Raw genomic sequence first — 25,202 nt, forward strand, 5'->3', positions numbered from 1 at the left:
CAATACGTTTCTCTGCTATGTATAAAAAGATATAAGATAGTCACTAATTCACAATTTTGTGGTTAATGATTTTAAAGAGCTGTGAAATACATAATTGCTAATACGGCTAAAGGAGCAGTGCTCCACATTAAGGTAAATAGGTGAAGGCGAGTTACAATTTATTCATAAGTTTCAGAGTAGCAGCTGTGAATCTGAATCTGCAAAAAGAACAGGAGTACTTGTGGCACCTTAGAGACTGTAGACCACGAAAGCTTATGCTCTAATAAATTTGTTAGTCTCTAAGATGCCACAAGTACTCCTATTTATTCATAATTATTAATTAATAATTTAACCAAGAACGCTTGAAGCCTTGTCCAAGGATGGTTTTGTCAGCAGGAGGGAAGCCAGTGAAACTCTTGGGCCTGACTATCCCCACAGATGCAACTCATCTCCCATTGAAAAGTTGCGTGCATGCATTTCTGGAAAAAAATACGGACCTCTTATATGTTTAACAGCAAACATAAAACATTATAGTTAGGGAAGGAAGAATAGACAGCTCCTTGCTCCCCTTCCTGCTTCTCATCTGCCTAAAAAGTTTTGTCTTCTGAAGCCCTCTTAAGAGCTTAAAGATTTCAGTCATCTGCTTCCTCCCTGTGCTGTCCTTCCTTGCTACCTTTGCTGCTTCCTTCCTATGGAGTTTATCAGCTTTGAGCAAACCACCTGGACACCTCCATTATTCAAGCTTCTCTTAGCTGAACCCCGATTGGAAGCTGGAGAGATTTAATCCTATGGTAAATGAATCAGCATAGGGTGAACCATAAATGTCTGTGGTCTGTCCAGACCAAGGTACAAACGTGTTAGCTAATATGAGGTAAATGGTAATTGAGTAATTCCAGTTAAAAGACAAAACAAAAAACCTCTAAGCATTTTGGAGAATTGCGTTTTGAATAAATTGAAGTGGCACTGAAACTCAGTATTCAGATGTAGGGTTCTGATGTCCAGGCCAGGAGGTACCAGGTGCCAGCCAGCCAGCCTGTCCGTCCATCCCTCCCTGGCCCCATCTCACGCTGCACAAGACCTACAGGAGGAGATGGAGCCAGGTCTGGCATATATTCCTAGCTCTATCTCATAAACTGTAACCATCAAGGAGCCCTTCAATTAGATCAGCACCCTTGGTGCCAGAGGGATTGCAGGAGACGGTAGGAATTCCCTGCCTCCCCAGCCCCAGTGCTCATCACAAACCTGGCACCTCCCCTATCTAATCCATGGCCGTGAAACTACAGTCCCCTCCAGACGAACTACAATTACCAAGATGCTTTGCGCAGCGGCCAACGACGCTTGCTGAGTTTGGCGGGGGAGCCGCCACTCGGCCCAGTATCCACCAATAAGCGGCGAAAAGGGCCATGCGGCAGGGGCTTGGGTTGCGTTGTGTCGCGTGCGAGAATGGCGCGGTTTTCTTGAGGGGCGGGCAGGAGGAGGAGCCGCCGGTGGTGGTGGCGGAGGAGGGAAGGGCGGTCCCGCGGCTCGGCGGCATCTCCGGGGAGGATGCCGGTCCATTCCCGGGAGAAGAAGGAGAACAACCACGATGAGATGGAGGTGGATTACGGGGAGAACGAGGGGAGCTCCTCGGAGGAGGAGGAGACCGAGAGCTCGTCCGTGTCCGAGGAGGGGGACAGCTCAGGTAACCGGGAAGCGGGTTCGCGGGCGACGGCACCAGGGGCCGCTTGCAAATGCCGGGGGAGGGTGGCCGCTCGCGCAATTTCACTGCACGGGGAGGGGGCGTTAACGCCTTCCCCCGCTGTGTGTGTGTGTGTGTGTGGGGGGGGGGGGGGCAGTCCTCCCCAGCCTCCGCACGGCAGCATCTGACCCCGCCCCTCCGCACGGCAGCATCTGACCACCACCCTCTTCAGCCCTCTCCCTTCCCCTTGCACGGCTGCGTCTGCCCCCTTCTCCCCTGTACGGCAGCTTCTGAATCCCCTTCTTCTTGGTGGGGTTGGGGGTGACAGCCCGCAGTCTCCCCTGCTGGGCAACTTGTAAAACCCCCTTTACTGGGGGTAGGGCCTTCCCGCTCTGCATGGCAGCTTGTGGACACAGCCCTTCTTCCTCTGCCTGGCACCTTTTGAGCCTCCTCTTCCCAAGGGGATATGTCTCACCCCCTCCTTGTTCATGGCAGCTTTTTGCTTTACCCCAGGGGACCACAGCCTGTGCCACCAGGCTCCCTCTGCATGTCTATTTCTTCTTGCCCTGTTGCCTGATGTGGGGGCCACAGCCCCCTTCACCTATCTGGTAGTTTCTCCTTTTCTGCCCTGGGGGGCACATCCCTTCTCTCCTTCCCTTATGTGGAAGATTTCATCCTGCTCCCTTCTTACATGGCAGCTTCTCCTTATCTGTCTTTCCTTGACTTGAATTACTATTTTTTTCCTCCCTATACACAATATTGTAGTATCTTGTCCCTTGCCAGGAGTGTGGCGTACAGTTGCCAACTCTTACAAGACAATATTATGCATCTCAGATAAGGCTTTTTAAATAAACTATGAATATTTAAAGAAACTGCAGAGAATTTCTTGTCAAAAGTTCCATAGAAAAGACTTTCCAAGGAATAAATATAATTTTTAAAATACTACATATCACTTACAAGAAATTATCTGTTGGTAGTGTTGTTGGTCCCAGGATATGATACACACAAGGTAGGTGAGGTAATGTCTTTTATTGGACCAACTTCAGTTATGTCAGTTTGTTGATGTTTGGCATTAGTGACGGAGCAGTTGAAACCTTCAGGATTGTAGCAAGGGGTGCATCAGGTAGTTATGTTCAGTATTTTGACTTGTTTATATTCATTGTGGGGAAAAAAGTGACGCTGCCTCCATGTCTGACTCTGCCCGGCGACTAGTGATGGTCCTCTATCCCTCTCCCACAGCCAGTGGGAGCTGCGGGGGGCGGCACCTGCAGCATACATTTCGAGCAGCATGGTTGCATGCATCTCTCCTCTGTGGGCTGCAGTGGGGAGGTTCTCCAGCTGCAGATGGCCCGTGGGCCAGGACTTTGAGACCCCTGCTGTTAAGCATAAGGGTTAATGCATAATATATACCTTCCACCAAGTTGGTCCAATAAAAGAAATTACTTTAGTGTCAATATTAATGTGGCTGTGAACTCAGTTGAAGCTACTATATTGCTTCAAACCGGCAAAAAGTGAGGTTGAGTTGGATAGGGAATTATTCTGCTTTAAATCAAGGGAAGAAGCTTTGGATGGAATAAAGTTTTGATAAGTACTGAAAATAATTGGTGAGCTTACCTTTAACATATTTAACTCCACTTGGTTTATTTTATCAACAGGTGTTGTCCAGAAGTTTTAGATATAGTTAGGCAACCAATACAGTCTGCCCTTGAGAATCAAGACTCCTCCAGTCCCACTCCCCTGAGTTTAGAAATGCCATATTAGTAGGGACCTACCAAATTCATGGTCTATTTTGGTCAATTTCACGGTCATAGGATTTTAAAAATTGTAAATTTCATGATTTCAGCTATTTAAATCTGAAATTGCTCCGTGTAACTTTAGGGGGCCTGACCCAAAAAAGAGTTGGGGGGGGTGTCTCACAAGGTTATTATAGGGGAGGTTGTGGTACTGCTACCCTTCTGCTCTGCCTCCAGACCTGTGCTGCTGGAGAACAGCAGCTGCTGGCAGGGAGTCCAGCTCTGAAGGCCGAGTCGCCACAAGCAGCAGCACAGAAGTAAGGATGGCAATGGCAAGGTATGGTATTGCCACCCTTACTTCTGTGCTGCTACATACTGAACTAGGCCCTTACTTTGCCGCCACTCTCAGCCTGCCCACCTCTGAAGACAGCAGCACAGAAGTAAGGGTGGCAAGCTATGGTGTTGAGTCAGAGCTGGGCACCCAGTCAGAGCCATCACTCTCCGGCCGCCCAACTCTGAAGGCAGCGCAAAAGTAAGGGTAGTAATACTGTGATCCCCTTAAAATAACCTTGTGACCTCCCCCTGCAACTCCTTTTTGGGTCAGCCACTCCAATTTGAGAAATGCTGGTCCCCCCCCCCCATGAAATCTGTATAGTATAGGGTAAAAGCACACAAGGCCAGTTTCATGGGGGGAGACCAGATCTCCTGGTCCGTGACGTGTTTTCATGGCTGTGAATTTGGTAGGGCCTTACATATTAGTGATGAATGTCAAAGCCACAAGTTATGCTCATCATCTCAGATGAGAAAGACATTTTGTAGGACACCTTGGTATATCTGTATTGGCCACATCTTATAGGAGAGCAAATTCAGAAATTTACTTGAAATACTATTTTTTCTATCTCTACCTTTAAGGCAGGCTGCCCTAATTACCACAAGTCCTGCCCTTCAGGCTTTAGAGGAAGAAGAAATTGTAATACATTTTAGAAACATACCAAAATTACCTAAAACAATTCTCCCATACATAAAGTTGTGTTTTTTTTTTTTTAATACCTTGAGGCATCCCAGGTCTAGAAATGAGTGATCTTTTGGGAAGTGGGGGATTTGATATCTCTGTCTCTATAAATCCTAGCCTGAAGGGCAGTGAGATATCTGACTTCTAACCAGTTACTTTTCCAGGACTATTACCCATCCTGCTTCTCAAGTTTGTGTAACTTTAGGGAAGAAATACCAAATTTTTGGAGATAGGGAATATAGTAAACTACTGGCAGATACTTTAAAGCTATTTGGAGGTTGGAAATGTTACAAATAATCCTAGTGGAGATGGATTAGTGGGCAGAGTGCAGGTGAGGCAGTCGGAGGTACATGATAAATCCAGTTGATCATGAAGGTGTGCTATTCCATGTGTTATGTATACATGAAATACTACCTTCTGCTAGGTGGAAGGTGAGTCTGGCTTGTGTGTGTATGTATGTACACAACTGTAGACATGGAGGGTCTATGGTTGTGCTAGCTGCAGCTGGAAGATGGCATTATTCTCTCATACTTTGAGATGGTGCATTCCGCATTGTAGCAGATGACCAGAGTACACATCCACACTACCCAGTATGTTGTGCAGGGGGGAAAGGGTCCAGAGGACCACTGATTCTCAAGGAGGATTGGGGTTGAGGTTGCTTATATTGATTTAAAATCTCTTGATATTGGTTTATGAAGTAAACTAATACTAATTAATTTGAAACAAAGCATTAGCTACAAAAATTACTTACTGAAACATGTCTAGAACCTGAAACATAGCTGAGACCCACTGAACTGTGGAACAAAGTAGAAGAAACTTTAGGATCCTGTGTGCCTTCCTGCCTTGTGTGAGGCAGACATCCTGAGGAGTAAATTGTTGGGGTAATTATGTAAGGGAGCTAAAGGTAAGAGTAGGAGGGTTTTTTCTTCCTCATATTTATACTGTCTGCAATGCAAGCCATTAACAGGCTATAACTGTTGCAAATATTCACGTCGAGCAATGGGTTATGGCTAGACAGGATATTTTACAAAACAACTAAATTATTTGGAGCCAGTAAGTTATGCACATTTTCAGTCCATATAACTTTCTGATTTTATTACTACACCTCTACCCTGATATAACGCCACCCGATATAACACGAATTCAGATATAACAAGGTAAAGCAGCACTCTGGGGGGCAGGGCTGCGTTTGCCGGCGGGTCAGCGTGTCTGGCTCCGACAGGCTGCTCTGAGCAGTGTGTTAAGGGTGCTGGGCTGGGGCCGAGTGGTTGGATAAGGGGCAGAGGGTCTCGGGGGGGTGGTCAGGGAGCAGGTGGGGTTGGATGGTTCTGAGGTTCTGGAGGTGAGGCGGTCAGGGGACAGGGAACGGGGGCATTGGATAGGGCGTGGGAGTCCCGGGGGACCTGTCAGGGCACGGGGGTGTGGATAGGGGTTGGGGCAGTCAGGGGACAGGGAGCAGGGTGGTTGGATAGGTGGTGGAGTCCTGGGGGTGATTAGGGACAGGTGGGGGTCTCTGGAGGGGGCAGTCAGGGGACAAGGAGCAGGGGAGCTTAGGGGCTGGGAGTCTTAGGAGGGGTGGTTGGGGCAGGGGGTCTCTGGAGGGAGTAGTCAGGGGACAAGGAGTGGGGTGGGGTTGCATGGGTCGGGGGTTCTGAGCGGTCAGTCATGGGGCAGGAAGTGACTATTAATAACTGAAATGCTCAAGGCCAAAGCAAGTTCAATATAACGCGGTTTCACCTATAACACGATAAGATTTTTTTGGCTCCCAAGGACCTCATTATATCGGGGTAGAGGTGTATTACCCTTGTCTATATTGCCTCTTCCCCTTATTGTTTACTTGTTGCATCTAGTCTTTAGTCAATAATGAATAATTTGTCCCATCCTACTGTTGCTTCTTGCCTGTTAACAGTAAAATAATATTTTAATCAACAGAAGTAATCTTCTGTGTTAAATATAACTTAATTTGAAATTGTAATTTCTGATCTAATAGTACTTCTGTTCTCTGAGTGTGTGTGTGTGTCTGTGAGTGTGTATGCAAACTATGGAGTCCGATACAGAATTCCCTGCCTACCTCTCAGAAGCTGCTGTGGTGAATGAAAACTCCCTGAAATGGCTGATGTCCTTTCTTTCAGAAGGAGCCCAAAAGTTCACGGTGACCTGCTCTTGTTCACCACCAAAGCTCTCCTCACTTGTGGAGTACCAATGTTCAATCATTCCACCATGCTGTTCAACTGTATGAGCCAGTGGGAGAGCTAGTGAGACAGCATAGTTTGAGGTGCCGACAGCATGTGGACAACCCAGCTGTCGTCAAATGTAAACTGTACCATTGTGATGCTGGCAGACCAGATGCCTGCTCGTCCCTAGGCCTCACTGAACACTGACAAATGCATGGCTGGAAGCCATTCTGGCTCACCTGTATGTTAGTATTGTTAAAATAGATCTTAAGTTTATAAGAATGTGTTTAGACTTGATGAAATGCTTGTAGGATGCTGCATGTATTGATCTCATTTATAACATCTATATCTTGTGGTATGAAGTTATATTGAATGTTTGCATTATAAACCTCTAACTGTGTAACTCACCAAACAGGAAAGGAGCATTAATTAGTATGTAAAATGCTTGTCCTGTACACAAGAAGCCCCGTTGCACCCAAATGAACCATTGTGAAACATCAAAGGACAAAGACTTTGACTGATTGCACCCATCTCCTCTTCATGAGTGTGGGGAGAGGAGGGAGAAGGCAAACGCTTGTCCCATGAGTTTGAAGTCTGGGGGAAGGGAATAAAAATTCCTGATCAGAAGGAACTGTATCACTGTGCTGCTTGGAATTTGGAGAGGGCAGTATTTCTAAGAATAAGTGTGGGGAGATCCCCATGCTGTTTAGCTTGGATTAGCTGTAAAGGATGTAGAATGCTTGCATGATGCATCAGCTTCTGTTACCTTTTGGAACCGAAGACTGTAACTCATTTGTGTGTGTATGTTTACCTGCATTAACCTTGTAAATAACTTATTTCTTTTTCCTTAGTTAATCTTTAGTTTGTTATAGGATTGGCTACAAGTATCTTTGGTGTGAGGTCTAAGGTGCAGGTGACCTCATGTAAGGGACTGGCCCTTTGGGACTGGGAGTAACCTGGTTTGTAACAGTCTGCCCTGAGGCTGGTATTCACATTTGTGAGCTACTCTAGACAGCTGGGCAACCATCTTCCATCTTTAATGCCTATCCGAAATCAGCACCTGGCTAAGAATCTCCTCATTAGTCTTCCCTGTTGCATCTACATTGAAGTTAAGTTGGTAGCAGCCTTATGAGGGAGTAGAGCTAATTTCTACTCATATTGTCTGATGCCTTCTGTGGTAACAGAGGAACACACAATTCCATATAGGACTGTCTACGAGATTGCGCCCCATCTTATTGGACACAGATTCCACTGTATTGATGATGGGTACAGGAACTCAAGACTTGCTTACTGAAACTCATATGGAGGAATTAGGATTCATTGTGTAGCTAGAGCTCTTTCAGGCAATGAAACAGCCACTCTGCTTAACAACACAGTTTGATGCAGCTTTCTGACACAAGATGGCTTTCCATTAGTCCCTATGTGAACAGCGTTCTTAATCAAGTTGAACTGAAGCTAAACTTTCAGATAGTCAAAAACAAAGAAAGAAACTATGATGCCGAACTTCTTTATTATCTGTACAGTGATCAGGTGAACAAAATTTACCTGACTTTTTCTATGTCCAAACCTGCAGGAAGCCTGGAGGATAAACCAAATGTTTCAGTTGGAAAGAACTAATGCAGGAAAGCTGCTGCAGGAATTGATGACATTCTACCAGAGCCTTGTGGTGAGAGTTGTGAAACCGTGTGTTTTTTTGAGAACTGGACTGCTGTGTTAAACTAAGACATCACCTTTAAGTCAAATTACTTACCACTTTGTGCAGTCTATTTTGGAGTCGCTTTTCAGCTGGAACTTTCAAAATACGCACTAAGTGTTCCTGTTGTCAAAGACATCAAAAGTAGGTGTCAAGATTTCATGTTGGAGTTCGTGAAATGGAGATTAAATCCCTTTCAGTACTAAGTCTTTCTATTGTGTTCCACCCTGCACGAGCTAGATGAAATATCAATCATTGTTTTGTAGAGACCTTGGACAGCTGAAGTAGTGGTAAAGAGTTTTGCTGGTTCACTGGCATACTCAAGACAACTGAGCAGAGTAGATTTTGGGTTGAAGTTCTCAAACACACTGCTGCTGGGGACAAAGACTTTAGTGGACTTGACTTATTTTCTCTTTTGTTGCTGTCGCTACCTTTTAGCAACACTGCAGTTGAAAGATTTTTCTCAGATGAATTTGATAAAAACAAAACTGTGCAACAAGGTACAAGAGGAACTTTTAGAAAACATTCTTTGAGTTAGGGCATATATGCAGTGACACAATCTGTTGTGAACAGTTTGCACCAATGAAATTATTGCATTGGTCACTGGTGTTATGTATTACCACCAGCAGAAGCATTCTACTTCCGATGAAGACTGCGAGGATGAAATGTTGCCTTTTAGAGACTAACAGTAACAAACCAATTCAACAGAAAATATGGACATTGACTGCCATCATTTAATGCAGTTAGAAATAAATGTGTTTTTTGTACAACATACGTGTGGGCTATTTTTAATGCTGTCATTAGCCATATTTTGTTTGAAACATCTGCCAACCCTCTATTGGGATACAGGTACCAGACTGGGGGTGGGGGGGGGTGGGTTGATTTTTGAATTTGATTGCCATCTCATAGCTTTGTTGCTAATGTGGATGAACTCCTGCTGGGGCTTGTAGCTTTTTTTATCAGACCTCTACTAGGTATCTAATTAAAGCTTTTGTTTGGTCTATACATCAAATAACAATGTATTTAATAAAAAATCTTCACTTCATTATACAGATTGGGCTATTTTTTAAGTGACTTTGGGTTATTAATAAAGTAGAAATCTGGCAAATCTGGTGATTCTTCACCCTTCTATATAGTTCATTGTATTAGCGTGGTATGACACATCAACCTCAATTTTTGTAGGAAAATTCTATCTGCTCTAAACTAACCTGCCAGTTTTCAGGCTGAGGTGACTAGACTTCTGAGCAAACTCAGGTTTATAGGGGAAAATGAGCTGCAATAATCACACAGTTACTTGTTGCGCTCCATAATAAGGTATGCATATTGAGTTTAAACATTTTTAATCACCAAATTTGCAGGGTCAGGAGCATCTTGCAAGGGAAAAATGTAAAAAATCAAAGGAATTTTTCACCAGCTTTTGCAGAGTAGTCCAGATTTTGCTGGATTTCTTTCAATTTGAGAGGTTTTGTTTTGTTTGTTTTTTAACCAAGTTGTGGTAGTCACTGTTACTTACTCAATACTGAGGTATTATTGCCTCTTTAAATTAGTATAAATATGTATATGTGGGTAACTTTTTTGGCTTAGAAAATCAGTTTATACAGCTATCAAGCAGGAAAGTAAGAGATTCAGTGTTTCATCTGTTTTGTCTTACTCTGCTAATCTGTATTGCTGTGTGCACAATACATTTTTTTTTTAATAAAGCTATGCTATGTAAAGTAATAAACTTTGAACAGGCCTGACTTTTTCAGAGTTGTTTAGCACCCACAACTTCCATTAACTTCAGTTGGACTTTTGGGTGCCCAGTACCTTTGAGAATGAAGATGTGTGATGCTCTGCTACATCTTATAACCCTGAAAGGAACAACTTTTTGCTAGGCACTGTATGAACACATAGCATTATGGGGTCCTGGTCCTTGACTGAGGCTCCTAGGGGCAGATGGAATGCAAATAATAAATTGTTCCTCTCCTCCCTTGTGTCATGTCTCCAGGCACAAAAAAGCTAGCACCAAGGTTTGCTCCCCACCTGCAAAAGTTCCCAGTTATAGTGTAGTTGCAGAAGATTCCATCCAGCCGAGAAGCCTAGGTGTGGAAGAAACCAGCAAGCACTATAATTATCACCACATGACAACTGTTGATATGCCGGCATTGGAGCTCTTCCTTTCCTGTGCAGATTGCCATGTTTAACAAAAAATAAGGAGGCTGAAGACTTGAGTGGTACTTGTATAAATCAGTCTGATACAGACACTTTGTTAAAATTCCCCATGGTAGACTTATGCTGGAATTAAAGAGGAGGCAAAAGAGCTTAGTATGGTCGCACCTAGCAGAGCTCTTTGGGACCGTAACTGGTGTTTTAAATCCAGACTGTCTCCATCTGGATATCTGTGAGGAATTGTCACTGTACTTCACAGAGATGAGAACTCATATCTGAAGTGGCCTCATGGGGACATCAAGAACAATGAGTCTAAGACAGCTTCCTCACAAACAATGCAGCCTGTTTGTCCAAGTAGTAGTCACGGAAATACTAACAGCAACTGGAACAGTCACGTGTGTCTTTGACCCTTCCTAGCTAATAAAAGAGCTGAAAACACTTGGAACCATTCCTAAAGGATGGTAGCATGTCTTTCAAATGGGGAATTCTCCTTCCTAACCAAGAAACAGATAATAGCCTGACCAGTGCTAAAGATGCTGCTGCCACTACCGCTACTGCTAAATACTAGTGACCTTGCCAGTTACCATCTGATACAGCCTCCTGAAGAAAAGCATCTCTCTTTCACGAAGAGAAGTTGGAACCAAAAAAAAGTGGTATTATCAAACCCACCTTGTCTCTGTTTTCTAGGCAAGCCAATCAAGAAGCTAGTCAAAAAAGCTCCAGTGTCAACAATGCTCCGCTGGTATCCTGGTTATTTTTAGTTTAGAGACAAGGCATTGTTTAGAGACAGCACCAATTGCTCTAGGGGATGACCTGTCTATGTACAAGAGAATTATATCCAGCCTCATTAATAGATCTGTGACATTCAGTGCTAATGAAATTATCTTGTCTCCCCTCCATGATATTGTAGGGGTGAACAGAAATGTCCTTTAAATAACTCTTAGGGTATGTCTACACTACAAAATTAGGTCGATTTATAGAAGTCAATTTTTAGAAACCGATTTTATACAGTCAATTGCATATGTCCACACTAAGCACATTAAGTCGGCGGGGTGCATCCTCACTACCGTGGGTAGCATCGACTTACAGAGCAGTGCACTGTGGGTAGCTATCCTACAGTTCCTGCAGTCTCCACCGCCCATTGGAATTCTGGATTAAGCTCCCAATACCTGATGGGGCAAAAACATTGTCGTGGGTGGTTTTGGGTACATGTCATCGTCAGTCGCCCCTCCCTCCGTGAAAGCAAAGGCTGACAACCATTTCGTGCCTTTTCTGTGCAGATACTATACCACAGCAAGCATGGAGCCTGCTCAGCTCACCGTCACCACTGCTGTTGTGTCCTGGGTGCTGCTGTCAGCAGACGGTGCAGTTGGACTGCTAACCATAGTCATCCACTGCTTCCGCTGCAACTCTGCTCTCTGGTGCGATGAATCCACCTCACAGGTCCTCTCGTCGTTCTGTAGAAATATCTATTCTCGTGGCATCTGTCGTCATCCACTGCTTCCGCTGCAACTCTGTTCTCCTGCAGATGCCATACCATGGCAAGCATGGAGCCCACTCAGCTCACCACTGCTGTTGTGAGCATTGTAAACACCTCGCGCATTATCCTATAGTATGTGCAGAACCTGCAAAAGCAGGTGAGGAGGCGACGACAGTGCGATCACAATAGTGATGAGGACATGGACACAGACTTCTCTCAAAGCACGGGCCCTGGCAATTTGGACATCATGGTGGTAATGGGGCAGGTTCCTGCCGTGGAATGCTGATTCTGGGCCCGAGAAACGACCACAGACTGGTGGGACCGAATAGTGTTGCAGGTCTTGGATGATTCCCAGTGGCTGTAAAACTTTCGCATGCGTAAGGGCACTTTCATGGAACTTTGTGACTTGCTTTCCCCTGCCCTGAAGTGCAAGAATACCAAGATGAGAGCAGCCCTCGCAGTTGAGAAGCGAGTGGCGATAGCCCTGTGGAAGCTTGCAACGCCAGACAGCTACTGATCAGTCAGGAATCAGTATGGAGTGGGTAAATCTACTGTGGGGGCTGCTGTGATCCAAGTAGCCAACACAATCACTGAGCTGCTGCTATCCAGGGTAGTGACCCTGGGAAATGTGCAGGTCATAGTGGATGGCTTTGCTGCAATGGGATTCCCTAACTGTGGTGGGGCCATAGACGGAACCCATATCCCTATCTTGGCACCGGAGCACCAAGCCGGCGAGTACATAAACCGCAAGGGGTACTTTTCAATAGTGCTGCAAGCACTGGTGGATCACAAGGGACATTTCCCCCACATCAATGTGGGATGGCTGGGAAAGGTGCATGACGCTCGCATCTTCAGGAACTCTGGTCTGTTTGAACAGCTGCAGGAAGGAACTTACTTCCCAGACCAGAAAATTACTGGTGGAGATGTTGACATGCCTATAGTTATCCTTGGGGACTCAGCCTACCCCTTAATGCCATGGCTCATGAAGCCATACACAGGCACCCTGGACAGTAGTAAGGAGCAGTTCAACTATAGACTGAACAAGTGCAGAATGGTGGTAGAATGTGCATTTGGACGTTTAAAAGCACGCTGGCGCAGTTTACTGAGTAGGTTAGACCTCAGCGAAACCAGTGTTCCCATTGTTATTGCTGCTTGCTGTGTGCTCCACAATACCTGTGAGAGTAAGGGGGAGACGTTTATGGCGGGGTGGGAGGTTGAGGCAAATTGCCTGGCGGCCGATTACACACAGCCAGACACCAGGATGATTAGAAGAGCACAGCTGGGCGCCCTGCGCATCAGAGAAGCTTTGAAAACCAGTCTCATGACTGTCCAGGCTGCGTTGTGACAGTTCTGTTTGTTTCTCCTTTATGAAAACCTGCCCCCTTGGTTCACTCTACTTCCCTGTAAGCCAACCAACCTCCCACCTTCGATCACCACTTTCAGAGGCAATAAAGTCATTGTTGTTTCAAAATCATGTATTCTTTATTAATTCATCACACAAATGGGGGAAAACTCGCAAGGTAGCCCAGGAGGGGTAGGTGAGGAGGGAAGCACTGGGGGAGGAGGAAAGGACAAGGCCACACTAAAGTTCAAAACTTACTGAATGCCAGCCTTCTGTTCCTTGGGCAGTCCTCTGGGGTGGAGTGGCTGGGTGCTCATAGCCTCCCCTGCCCGCGTTCTTGGACGTCTGGGTGAGGAGGCTATGGAACTTGGGGAGGTGGTTACACAGGGGCTGCAGCAGCGTGCTGCCTTTCCTGCAGCTCCACCAGACACCTGAGCATGTCAGTTTGCTCCTCCATTAGCCTCAGCATTGCATCCTGCCTCCTCTCATCATGCTCCTCCTTCCTCTCATCGCATTCATTTAATGCTTTCCTGGACTCTGCCATTGTTTGCCTCCATGCATTCTGCTGAGCTCTTTCAGTGCTGGAGGACTGCATGAGCTCTGAGAACATGTCATCGCGAGTGCAGTTTTTTTCCGCCTTCTAATCTGCGCTAGCTGCTGGAACGGAGATGATAGGGGGAGCGTAGAAACATTTGCAGCTGTTGGAGGAAAAAAAGGGAGAGTAGTTTTTAAAAAGATACATTTTAGAGAACAAAGGAAAGACTATTTCACCCTGAATCAAGCGATTCACATTACATAGCACATGTGCTTTTGGTACAAGGTTGCATTTTACCTCTCATGAGTGCCTGCCTGTCACATCACACATGCTTGGCTGGGCAACAGAATTCGGCGTGCAGGCAGCCATGGTAAGGCAAAAGGTTTCAGCTTCTTCAACCTTCATAACATCTGGGAATGGTTTCAAACAGCAGCACCCTCCTTTCCCATACCAAGCAAAGCCCATTGGGTTGGCCGTTTAAAAGGAGGGGCTGCGGTTTTAGGGTGAGTGTGCAGCACAACCCAACCCATGCCCCAATACTCTGGGATGATCACTTCAGACCCCGCCCCCTATGTGGCTATGTGGCCTATGTGGGAAGATCCCTGTCAGCAAAGTGCGAACAGCTCAGCATGAACGGGCCTCCCCCCCACTGCGGGGCTAACAGTGGGGATGATTTCTTTTCAGCCAAAGGCAAACAGCACAGCAGGAATAAGCACCTCTGAATGTCCCCTTAAACAAATTTCCTGTATTTCAACCAGGTGACCATGAATGATATCGCTCTCCTGAGGCTAACACAAAGAGATAAAGAATGGATGTTGCTTGAATGCCACCAAAGCCTGGGCCCATTCGCTGCAATGCTTTGTTCTGCAATAATTCCAGGCTACTTGCTACTGGCTTGGCATGGTAAAGGCTTTTAGAGTACCCCCAGAAGAGCTTCATGGAGATGTCCCTGGAGGATTTCTGCTCCATTCCCAGACAAGTTAACAGACTTTTCCAGTAGCTATACTGGCCGCGAATGCATCCCAAGTCTTTAGGGAAAATTAATCATTAAACACGCTTGCTTTTAAACCCTGTATTATATTTACAAATGTACACTCACCAGAGGTTCCTTCTCCGGCTTCATGGTACGGGAGCCCACGTTGGGAGGGTATTGGCTACAGGGTGATGAACAGTTCCTAGCTGCCGGGGAGAAGGGATTCTCCGCTTGCCTGCTGCTTGCCGCTATCCTCAACCACCTCCTCATCTTCCTCATCCACAAAATCCTCATCCCTGTTGCATGAGACTCCCCCCTTGCAGGTGTCCACGGACAGTGGTGGGGTAGTGGTAGGGGACCCCCCTAGAATTGCATGCAGCTCATCATAGAAGCAGCATGTGTAGAGCTCTCACCCGGAGTGACCGTTTGCCTCCTTTGTTTTTTGAAAAGCTTGCCTGAGCTCCTTAATTTTCATGCGGCACTGCTGTGTGTCCCTGTTGTAGCCTCTGTCCATCATGCCCTTGGAGATTTTGACATATATATTGGCATCTCATCTTTTGGAATGGAGTTCTGCCTGCACAGATTCTTCTCCCCATACAGCGATCAGATCCAGTACCTCCCATTCCGGCCATGCTGGAGCTCTTTTGCGATTCTGGGACTGCATGGTCACCTGTGCTGATCAGCTCGCCACGCTGGCCAAACAGGAAATGAAATTCAAAAGTTCCCGGGGCTTTTCCTGTCTACCTGGCCAGTGCATCTGAGTTGAGAGCGCTGTCCAGAGCGGTCACAATGAGCACTCTGGGATAGCTCCCGGAGGCCAATACCGTCGAATTGCGTCCACACTACCCCAAATTCGACCCAGCAAGGTCGACTTTAGCACTAAACCCCTCGCCGGGGAGTACAGAAATAGATTTTAAGAGCCCTTTAAGTCGACAAAACAGGCTTCGTCGTGTGGATGGGTGCATGGTTAAATCGACCTAACTCTGCTAAAGTTGACCTAAACTAGTAGTGTAGACCAGGGCTTAGTGTCCCCATTTAAAATTTTGTTTTGTTAATGTTTGCTGAACTCTGGTGCATCCAGCTAACTTTCTTCTGACTCCCCTGCCTTTGAGTGGTGAGAGCTCACAATACGCGTCTCTTGAGACGCCTTGCCTTCTCTTCTACCGAGAAGTCCTCTGGGAAAGATTTGGGAGAAACTCCTAAAAGAGGGTGGGGGAAAAACAAAGCAGAAACTCTTGTGGAAAAACACTTTTCAAGTTCTCTTGTACATCATAGAGAACAAAAAAGCAAATTCCACCCTGAAAAACGATAAGATTTACATTCAATATTTTGGAGCACGTACCCCGATACCATCAAGGATTCTCTCCATTTCTAGGACATTTAACATTTATCTGCATCTGAATTAAGAAAGCAACTAAGCCTCTGTGTACCTCTATAATAATAGGAGATGTCAAGCAAAGTTTTTAGGGAAAGGCTAAAGAGAGCAGAAGAGCTTTGCCAAAATCCAACATTCCTTGCTTTTTTTTTTAAGTTTTTTAAAAAAGGTACTTTGATCTCTAAATGCAAGTATATTTAAGGAAATATTCAGAAATGTCAATAAAATAACTCTGGCAATGGTGATGAATCTGTTTTTATTGCATTGCTTTAAAATATTTATTTAAATAGTCACTAAGATAGATGAGGGAGATTCCTATACTTGAGCTCTTTGGCTGCAAAACCAAGAAAGCAATTTAATATAATGAAAATAGTCTTCAAAACTGAAGAATTACAACTTTCTTTTTTTAGTGGAGGTTAATTTATACAAAATATCAGTCTATGGATAAGCAATATAACTCCATGGACTATGCACTCATTTTGTGTGGTTTGCTATTGCTTCAACTAACTAAACTGATCTCCATTTCTTGTAATTCTAGAAGAAACCCAATTAGGTTAGTTAATTTTATATACCACAGCAAATGTAAGGTAGCTTTGAAATTTGGAATTGTCTTCAGCAGGGGACTAGTATCTCTTAAACCTTTAGCTTACAGAACACCAGTAGCTGGCTCAGTTTTTCATAAATTGTTTATGGTTAGCTTGGTCTTAAGTTGTATAAAACTGGTAAGTTAATTTCCAGTACATTTATTCTCAGATATAGTTGTCAAAACCTTACCCGCTCCCCCTTTTTTTTTTCTTCCAGAAATGGATGATGAGGACTGTGAAAGGAGAAGAATGGAATGCTTAGATGAAATGTCCAATCTTGAAAAACAATTTACAGACCTCAAAGATCAGTAAGTAGTCAAACATTTTTAAAAAGTCTCTCTTTCTTTGCGGGCTCATTCTTTCAGTAGTGCTGTAAGTGACCACGAACAGTCAAGTCTTTCCTTTCCTGTGTTGCAGGAATTACTCTCATCTGGATTCTACCATTACAGCAGCTGTTGACTCTTTAAAGAGCATGGTGTTAAATTGGCGTTCTGAGATGAAATAATTGTGCGAGTAGCCAAATTTCTGCTTTCTTCTCATTAGAATTTTTAGGGGGAAGATAAATGTAGTTTTTAGAGTAAGAAAGGGGATCGCAAATGCAGTTGCTGGGTGGAAGTGCCTGCATGAGTCTCCTGTCCAAAAATGCTGAGGGGATATATGTAGACTTGCATTCTTGTGCCATCAGGACTCCTTTTCCTTCCTTATGTCATATGCAACCAGAGGCATCCCCCCAGCATTAATTAAAAGTGTGTCTAGAATTAAGTTTTCGACATCAGTGTAGCAGACTGCAAAATTTGACTTCTCCCTTAGCTGATAGTCTCACCAATAAAGTATGTTTTGAATTGTCATTTAGATTTTGTTTTCAGAAATAATTCTGTAAGGTCAAAAATTTGTGCTTTAGCAGCAATTAATACCTATCAGCCTACTTCACTGTCTTTAGATAGGTTTATCTTTAATAGACATGAAGTGAAAACTAAAACAAGCAGGTGAGCTACACCCTACAGCTTTCAACTTAACTTTTAAAAAGTGTATTGCATATCAGTTATCACTATTGAACCCAGAGGCTCCACTTGAAAATGGGGCTCTGTTGTCTTACTAACTCTAAAAACTGTTCATGATACTACATTGTAATCTTTAGACTTAACCTGTCTGTTCTGTAGGTAAAGGATTTTTCCCACATCACTCTGCCAATTAATATCAACTTGTTCAGAAGGGAACAATTTTAGAGGTTTTAAAATATCAGCTCACTTTCTATGCCAGTTGAGTATGCGATATCTTAGCTGAAGGTGCCAGTTAGTGTTCATTGTCATGGTGGGAATATTTTGTGTGGATGCAGAATCTGTCCACTGAGAACTGATATGAAGGCTCATCTCATTCCATTTAGATTGCTCATCTTTTTGCATGTAGTGTCATCTGATGATTCAGTTGCTGCCAATCTGGGTAATCTTCGTAAAAGTTTCTGTATACCATCCCCAGTTCCTAGTCACTTGGTGTTTTTTGTTTATTTTTAAAGTGAAGAGATCATATTCTGCCATTAATATCTGTGATTCCATCTTCAGAAAGAAGGGATAGAAAATAAGAAGGGATAGAAATGCTATGCTTGTACATCTTTCCTAGAAGGGTGAAGTATACAAAAAGAAAATAGTTTACTTTAAAAGTGACTTTTTTGTCTTGGAATTTAGAGTGGCAACAGATGTAAATTTCTAGGTTTTAATAGATCTGTCATGAGATTATTAAATTTTATGATTGTAGATATGGGATTGTCTAAAGAATTCTTGCATATGAAACTGTCATTTCTGCTATTCTGCTTGTGTTGGCTCTTAAGTAATAAACTACATTTTTTATTTTAAGACTTTACAAAGAAAGATTAAGCCAAGTGGATGCAAAACTACAGGAGGTCATAGCTGGAAAGGCACAAGAATACTTGGAACCATTGGCAGCTTTACAAGAAAACATGCAAATCCGAACAAAGGTGGCAGGTAGGAATGTGACATGATTGTTGCTGTTTAACAGTGTAGATCTACTATGCAACTTTAAAGTCAGGTGACTCCTTCTAGAACAGGGGCGGGCAAACCTTTTGGCCTGAGGGCCACATCGGGTTTCCAAAATTGTATGGAGGACCGGTTAGGGGAGGCTGTGTCTCCCCAAACAGCCAGACGTGGCCCGGCCCCCGCCTCCTATCCGACACCTCCCCCCACCACTTCTCGCTCCCTGATGGCTTCCCCTAACTCCTGCCCCATCCAACCCCCGTACCCAATGGCCCCCCCAGGACTCCTACTCCATCCACCACTCCCTGTCCCCTGACCATCCCCCACCCCTGCCTGCCCCCTGCCGCCCCATGCAACCCCCCCTCTCATTCCTGACTTGCCCCCTGGGACCCCTACCCCATCCAACCCCCTGTTCCCCGCCCTCTGACCGCCCCGACCCCTATCCACACCCCCGCCCCTGACCACCACCCCCAACTCCCCTGCCCCCTTACCACGCTACCTGGAGCACTGGTGGCTGGTGGCACTACAGCTGCACTGCCTGGAGCACCGGGTCAGGCTGCGGCTCTGCAGCTGCGCTGCCTGGCTGCCCAGAGTGTTGCGCCGGAGGCGTGGCGTGCTAAGACTGTGGGGGCGGGGCCGGGGGCTAGCCTCCCGGGCCTGGAGCTCAGGGGCCTGGCAGGAGGGTCCCGCGGGCTGTAGTTTGCCCACCTCTGTTCTAGAACATGTGACTATTATAAATTTTGAAATATCTCAGAAGAGAAATCTAGTGGACACTTTTTTAGCAGAAGCCAACATTGTAATAGGTTGTCTGTCTTCTCAAAGTACTGTCTAATTAAACTCTAGGCAGTGTGATGTTATCTTGTGCTGCATCTGTTCTCTGTCTCTGTAGCATTGTACAAAATGATTACATTTCTGCATTAATAAGGGCTACTATTTCTATTAGTGTCAGAGGATTTCAAAAATAAAGGATATGAAAATGTGAGGGAGACTTTTGCCACTTAGATTAATCTTAAATGGATCAAATTTTGAGTTCAAACTACTTGATACTTTTTTACGGCTTTAAAAATCTTGTTTTGAGTTGTGATGTGAGTTGTCTTTTACAAACTTTAAAACTGCTACTGTATTTTATTGGAACTTGTTAGATCCCTTAACATACAGTGCTAGAAGACAATATGACACACATGCACACTTAAGCTTGTAATTTTTAACATCTGGCACACTGAATATATTCTAACACTGTCTAGTTTCTAGTTACAGTTTTGTATAACCAGTTCAGCTGCCTTGTAATCCATGTCTCCAGATCTTACTACGCAGAGGTTATAGGGCATGTATATTCCGTAACAATGGGTCTACAGCAGGTGTTCAATTCTGACCCCAAAAAAAGAAAAACCAAACAATTCCAGGAATTTTAAACTCCTAGAATTTAGCTAAATTGAATCTTAACATCTGGATACAGTTTTAATAAGAACTCTTGTCAACTCCATTTTGTCAGCTGAGGTAGAGTATTAGTCATGCCGCATGGCAGTTACATGGAACGCTGACATGACAAAAAAATCGAAAACAAAGATCTGCTCCTCCTGTTCTACCGCAGTACTAAGTTTTTTGGATGGTGATCTCTTCAACCAGATTAATCCACGGATGCTCAACCTGTCTGTGATAGGAGAGGGGTTTCCCCTAACACAGGTTAGAAAAGAGCCTATGAGGAGACTTCCTACCAAAGAACTTGATGTACATGAACTCCTCCCTGAGGGGAAATAATGAAGTAAGCTCCAGCAGCTTCACTTAGGCTATGCTAATGTGGACAGACTCCATGTTCACTTTTTGGGTTTCTTACTGTCACTCAGGAAGCCATGGCCTCTAGAACAGTGGTTCTGAATCTTCTCAGACTACTGTACCCCTTTCAGGACTCTGATTTGTCTAGTGTACCCCCAAGTTTCACCTCACTTAAACTACTTGCTTACAAAATCAGACATAAAAATACAAAACTGTCATAGCACACAATTACTGAAAAATTGCTTACTTTCTTGTTTTTACCATGTAATTATAAAATCAATTGGAATATAAATATTGGACCTACATTACCGTGTATAGTATATAGAGCAGTATAAACAAATCATTGTATGAAATTTTAGTTTGTACTGATTTTGCTAGTGATTTTTATGTAGCTTGTTGTAAAACTAGGCAAGTATCTAGATGAGTTGATGTACCCCTGGAATACCTCTGAGTATACCCAGGGGTATGCGTGCCCCTGGTTGAGAACCACTGTTCTAGAAGAAACTCTTGCAATCTACTTTTCCTGCATTCCATGCACAAGTTATGTTATCAGGCCATGTCTACCCTACAAAATTATGTTGATCTAACTTACATCAGAATACAACCACTGCAATTATCAAGTTTCAGAGTAGCAGCCATGTTAGTTTGTATCCGCAAAAAGAAAAGGAGTACTTTTGGCACCTTAGAGACTAACCAATTTATTTGAGCATAAGGTTTTTTTTCCTGATCACTCTTGTTACAGCGTGTATGGTAACACCCATTGTTTCATGTTCTCTGTGTATATAAAATCTCCCTACTGTATTTTCCACTGCATGCATCTGATGCAGTGAGCTGTAGCTCATGAAAGCTTATGCTCAAATAAATTTGTTAGTCTCTAAGGTCCTTTTCTTTTTGCAATTATCAAATCACTTGTGTGTGTATGCACGCTTGGCTACTTGTGTTGGCAGTGTGTGTCCTTACTAGGAGTGCTTGTACCAATATTATTGTCAGTGTGAGGCATTGTGGGATGGTTCCTGAAAGCCAGTAGCAGTTGATGTAAGCAACACAGTATCCACACTGACACTGCATCAATGGTGACTCTCTGGGAGGGGGCAGGAGGTTGGGATGCAGGATGGGATCAGGGGGTCGGCACTTACCTGGGGCAGTGCCAGCTCCTGAAAGCGAGCTGCACACCCCTCTGGCAGTGGCTCAGTGGTCGGGGCAGGGACAGCACGTGAGGACACCCCCACACACACCTCCCGGGGCTGCAGGGATATGCTGCCCACTTCTTGGAGCAGCGTGGAGTGGGCAGGCAGGAAGCCACCTTAGGCTATGTCTACACTGCCACTTTCAGCGCTAAAACTTTAGTTGTTCATGGGTGTGAAAAAACACCCCCCTGAGCAACAAAAATTTTAGCGCTGAAAAGCACCAGTATAGACAGCGCATACCGCTCATTCTGGGTGGTTATTTTTTATTGCTGGGAGAGCTCTACCCCGGCGATAAAGCATGACTGCACTGCCCATGTCACAGTGTGGCCAGTCCCGCTGAGCTGCTGGTGGTGGCGGCAGCAGCTCGGGACCCCCTGGCCCTTTTAAATCGCCCAGGGGCTGGGTGGTGTATGGGGGTGGCAGGCGGGGTCGGGGGAGAGATCCGGCACTGAATATTCATGGAGCCTGGGCACCACAGGCCCATGCAACTCGCTGCCCCTGGCTGGGATCATAGAAAACTGACATAGCAACTCAGATACTATGAAAGGTGCTGACATAAAGCAATATATTAGACCTCATTCTTGAACAAATTCTTTGAAGAGGAAAGCTGCTCAGTTCATTTGCATTATAATACTGTGATTTGTCCTCTGAAAAGTGCAAGATCTTCCATACATGCACATACCAACGTTCTCCAGGGTTAGGATATTTAGCATACAGCCAGTAGTCTTGTTCTCAGTGTTAAGGAACACCACCCTTATATGAATCATCCAAATACAGGTACACATAGTTCTACTTCTTGGAGAGGAAAACTTGGATAATTTTGAGAAGCTTTTCATGTTTAATACATTAAACAGGTTGTTACATTCTCTGCTACAGAAGTTTTCTAAATTGTCATGGTACTTGGCATACAGCTCAACAGTTTTTTGGTTGTTCGAACCAAATCCCCTACTGTTATATCTATTGCGGTTGTACAAGAATAGGGTTTGGAGAACTCGGCTTGAGATTCCTCAGTGTGCTTTGTGTTGTGTGCCAGCCTGTGGTCACCTCAGACAAGACCTGCTCAGACAAACCACCAGAAACAAAGCTTTATTTTGTAAGGAAACATAAGGATTGCTTGCTTCAGGCTTCCTGCTTCAGTGCTAAAATTTCCTGCTGGGAAGGCAGAGGGTACTTCTGGCAGGACCCAGGAAGTTTTCCCAACATGCAGTAGTTTGTAGTCCACTTATAGTTATTACTGCTGCCGCTGAAATAAACTGGACCTTGGGCTACACAGCCATCAGTCAGTTAGGAACCAGAGAGATTATAAACAAATGGTAAAAGATTTAAAACAAATAGCCCAAATCTTTTCTCAGCACACTTTATCAGCCTCTTCACTTCTTTAGCCAACTTGCTGAGATGCTGTTTCACACCGGTATGCAGGTGACCTCCGCTAACTTGGAGTTTTAATTCTAGCCTGAATCAGAAGGGCTATAAGAAGTGCTGTATTATCGTGCCCCATTAATCAGTAATAGCATTTATTTCAGTTTTATTTTATAGTAACGCTATTTCTTAAACTCTAAACTTAATATCTGAAACTGTTGCCCATACTATATTCTCATTACCCAAAAGTGAGTTGAAAAGATGTTTTGTTGGTAAATAGTTCACTGATCATGAGAAGATAATTTTAAGAAACATGATGATTTGTCTTCTAACATCTTAACTCTTCAGTGTTAGATGGGGATATAATTCAGTGATAGAAATTGTTCATTCTAGGTCTCTTATTGCTAGATTAAGATGTTAATCTGACATTATCTGTTGTGTAGGGAGGGTTGGAGAAGCAGGCTGCAAGAGTTTTTAGAAGCTAATATTTGCTGACACAGTAAGGAATTTTTTTTAAAAAATAAAAGTGGTTATTCAAATCAGCATGTAAAATGCCCTTTTAATTTTTAAAAGTGACTGTTTTTCTTGGCAGTAGAGAAATTGCTAATTTGTACTCATTAATTGGGGAAGTGCTTTGTGAAAGACCAACTGAATTTGCAAACAAATGTACTGGCATAAGACAGTTTTTACTTCTATTTTAACTATTCAGACCCCTTAATTGAAAACTTATATGAGCAGAAATGGATGCAAATAGAATTTGAGGTTACAGAGAATTCAGTGATTTTTGAAAACCACAAGAGACTATCCAGGAGATTCAAGTTCTCCATTTAGAGAAGAGATACAACATGGACCACTAATAGGAATTGAAGGGCACTTCAGTTTCTGTGCTTTTCAAGCAAGAAGCTTGTCCTCCTAGGTCACATAGGTGAACACACGAATAGCCATCCTGGGTTGGACCATTGGTCCATCTAGCCCAGTAACCTGTCTTCCTATAGTGGTTGCTGCCAGATGCTTCAAGGGAATGAACAGAACAGGGCAATTTCTCAGGTGATCCATCCCCTGTTGTCCAGTTCCATTTCTGGCAGTCAACAGTTTAAGGAGCATGGTGTTTGTTCCTGACTATCTTGGCTAATAGCCATTGATGGAGCTATCTATCCACCATGAACTCATCTAATTCTTTTTTGGACCCCATTATACTTTAAGCATGGTATGTTGTGAAGGCCAAAGATTGAATTGGCTATCTCATAAGATTGCCCACAAGACTGGTGGTTCTGGCGGCTTGTGATGTGGCCCCTGTCTCTTGACAACAGCCTAGAGACCACCAAACGGATAGTCATACCCAAGAATTACTGACTTTGGCTGGGTACATTTTGCCCTCTTCTCCTGCCTTATTAATTACTGTATTATTGTTAGCCTCCCATTCATTACTATTAAACATAATACTGAAGTAGCACTTAGAGACCTCAGCCAGGTTGTGGCCTCATTATGTTAGTGCACTGCATGCACATACATGTGCTTTTTTTTTTTTTTTTTTAAATGTTGCGCTCTCTGCTTGAAACTGTCTTCCTCCAATGCACCAAGTTATCTCAGCCAGAAGTGGCAAAGCTGTAACATAGTAAGTCTATCTTGTGTTGCACTGACAGAATTTTACATTAGTTTCTTTTCCACCTATATTGCCAGCAAGATAAACTTTTAGTCTGCATAAATACAGAAGTGAACAAAATTGAGAACAGTTTTCTCTGCAGCCTCTTGAGTTCAGTCAGTTATTTTTCCATACAAGTTTTATACTCTGTGTACTGTCTGAACACTGTCAATATGTAAAATAGGTTTTGGGGTTTTTTTTGCATATGTGCATTACTGTAGGACTAGCAATAGTGATCTTAACAGATAATTTTGAAATCCGTTACTCCTATTTTTTTAAAAAAGTAATAACGCTGTAATTTGTCTGGTTGCAGGTATCTATAGAGAGCTCTGTTTAGAGTCTGTAAAGAACAAATATGAATGTGAAATTCAAGCGTCTCGCCAACACTGTGAGGTATTGTCAACTTATTTAAACGGGTGGCTAATCAAGTCTGTCCTTAATGGGTGTGCAACAGTTTCCAAGATCGGTACATTTTAAGTTTGTAGTTTTGCTATAACTTCAATATTTTGATGTATTTCTTTTGAAACGATAAAGAAAGTTACATCCT

The 25,202-nt window shown here is 43.9% G+C and overlaps 1 protein-coding gene across 2 annotated transcripts in view; it reads left to right on the forward strand.

The window, feature by feature from the left end:
- Positions 1-1,360: 1,360 nt before the first annotated feature.
- Positions 1,361-25,202, forward strand: part of BRMS1L (BRMS1 like transcriptional repressor) — a 42,102-nt gene continuing 18,260 nt past the window's right edge. The window contains exons 1-5 of one of the 2 annotated variants that reach the window (XM_073349055.1): positions 1,575-1,660; positions 8,150-8,242; positions 16,924-17,014; positions 18,558-18,685; positions 24,969-25,048. In XM_073349055.1, the coding sequence (XP_073205156.1) occupies positions 16,926-17,014; positions 18,558-18,685; positions 24,969-25,048 (297 nt within the window). In that variant the 5' untranslated portion in view covers positions 1,575-1,660; positions 8,150-8,242; positions 16,924-16,925. Of the gene's footprint in view, positions 1,661-8,149; positions 8,243-16,923; positions 17,015-18,557; positions 18,686-24,968; positions 25,049-25,202 lie in introns of both variants that reach the window. The other variant, XM_073349054.2, reaches the window with a different exon arrangement.

Source organism: Lepidochelys kempii, chromosome 6, assembly GCF_965140285.1.
Source record: "Lepidochelys kempii isolate rLepKem1 chromosome 6, rLepKem1.hap1, whole genome shotgun sequence".
In the NCBI taxonomy this organism is placed as follows: domain Eukaryota; kingdom Metazoa; phylum Chordata; order Testudines; family Cheloniidae; genus Lepidochelys; species Lepidochelys kempii.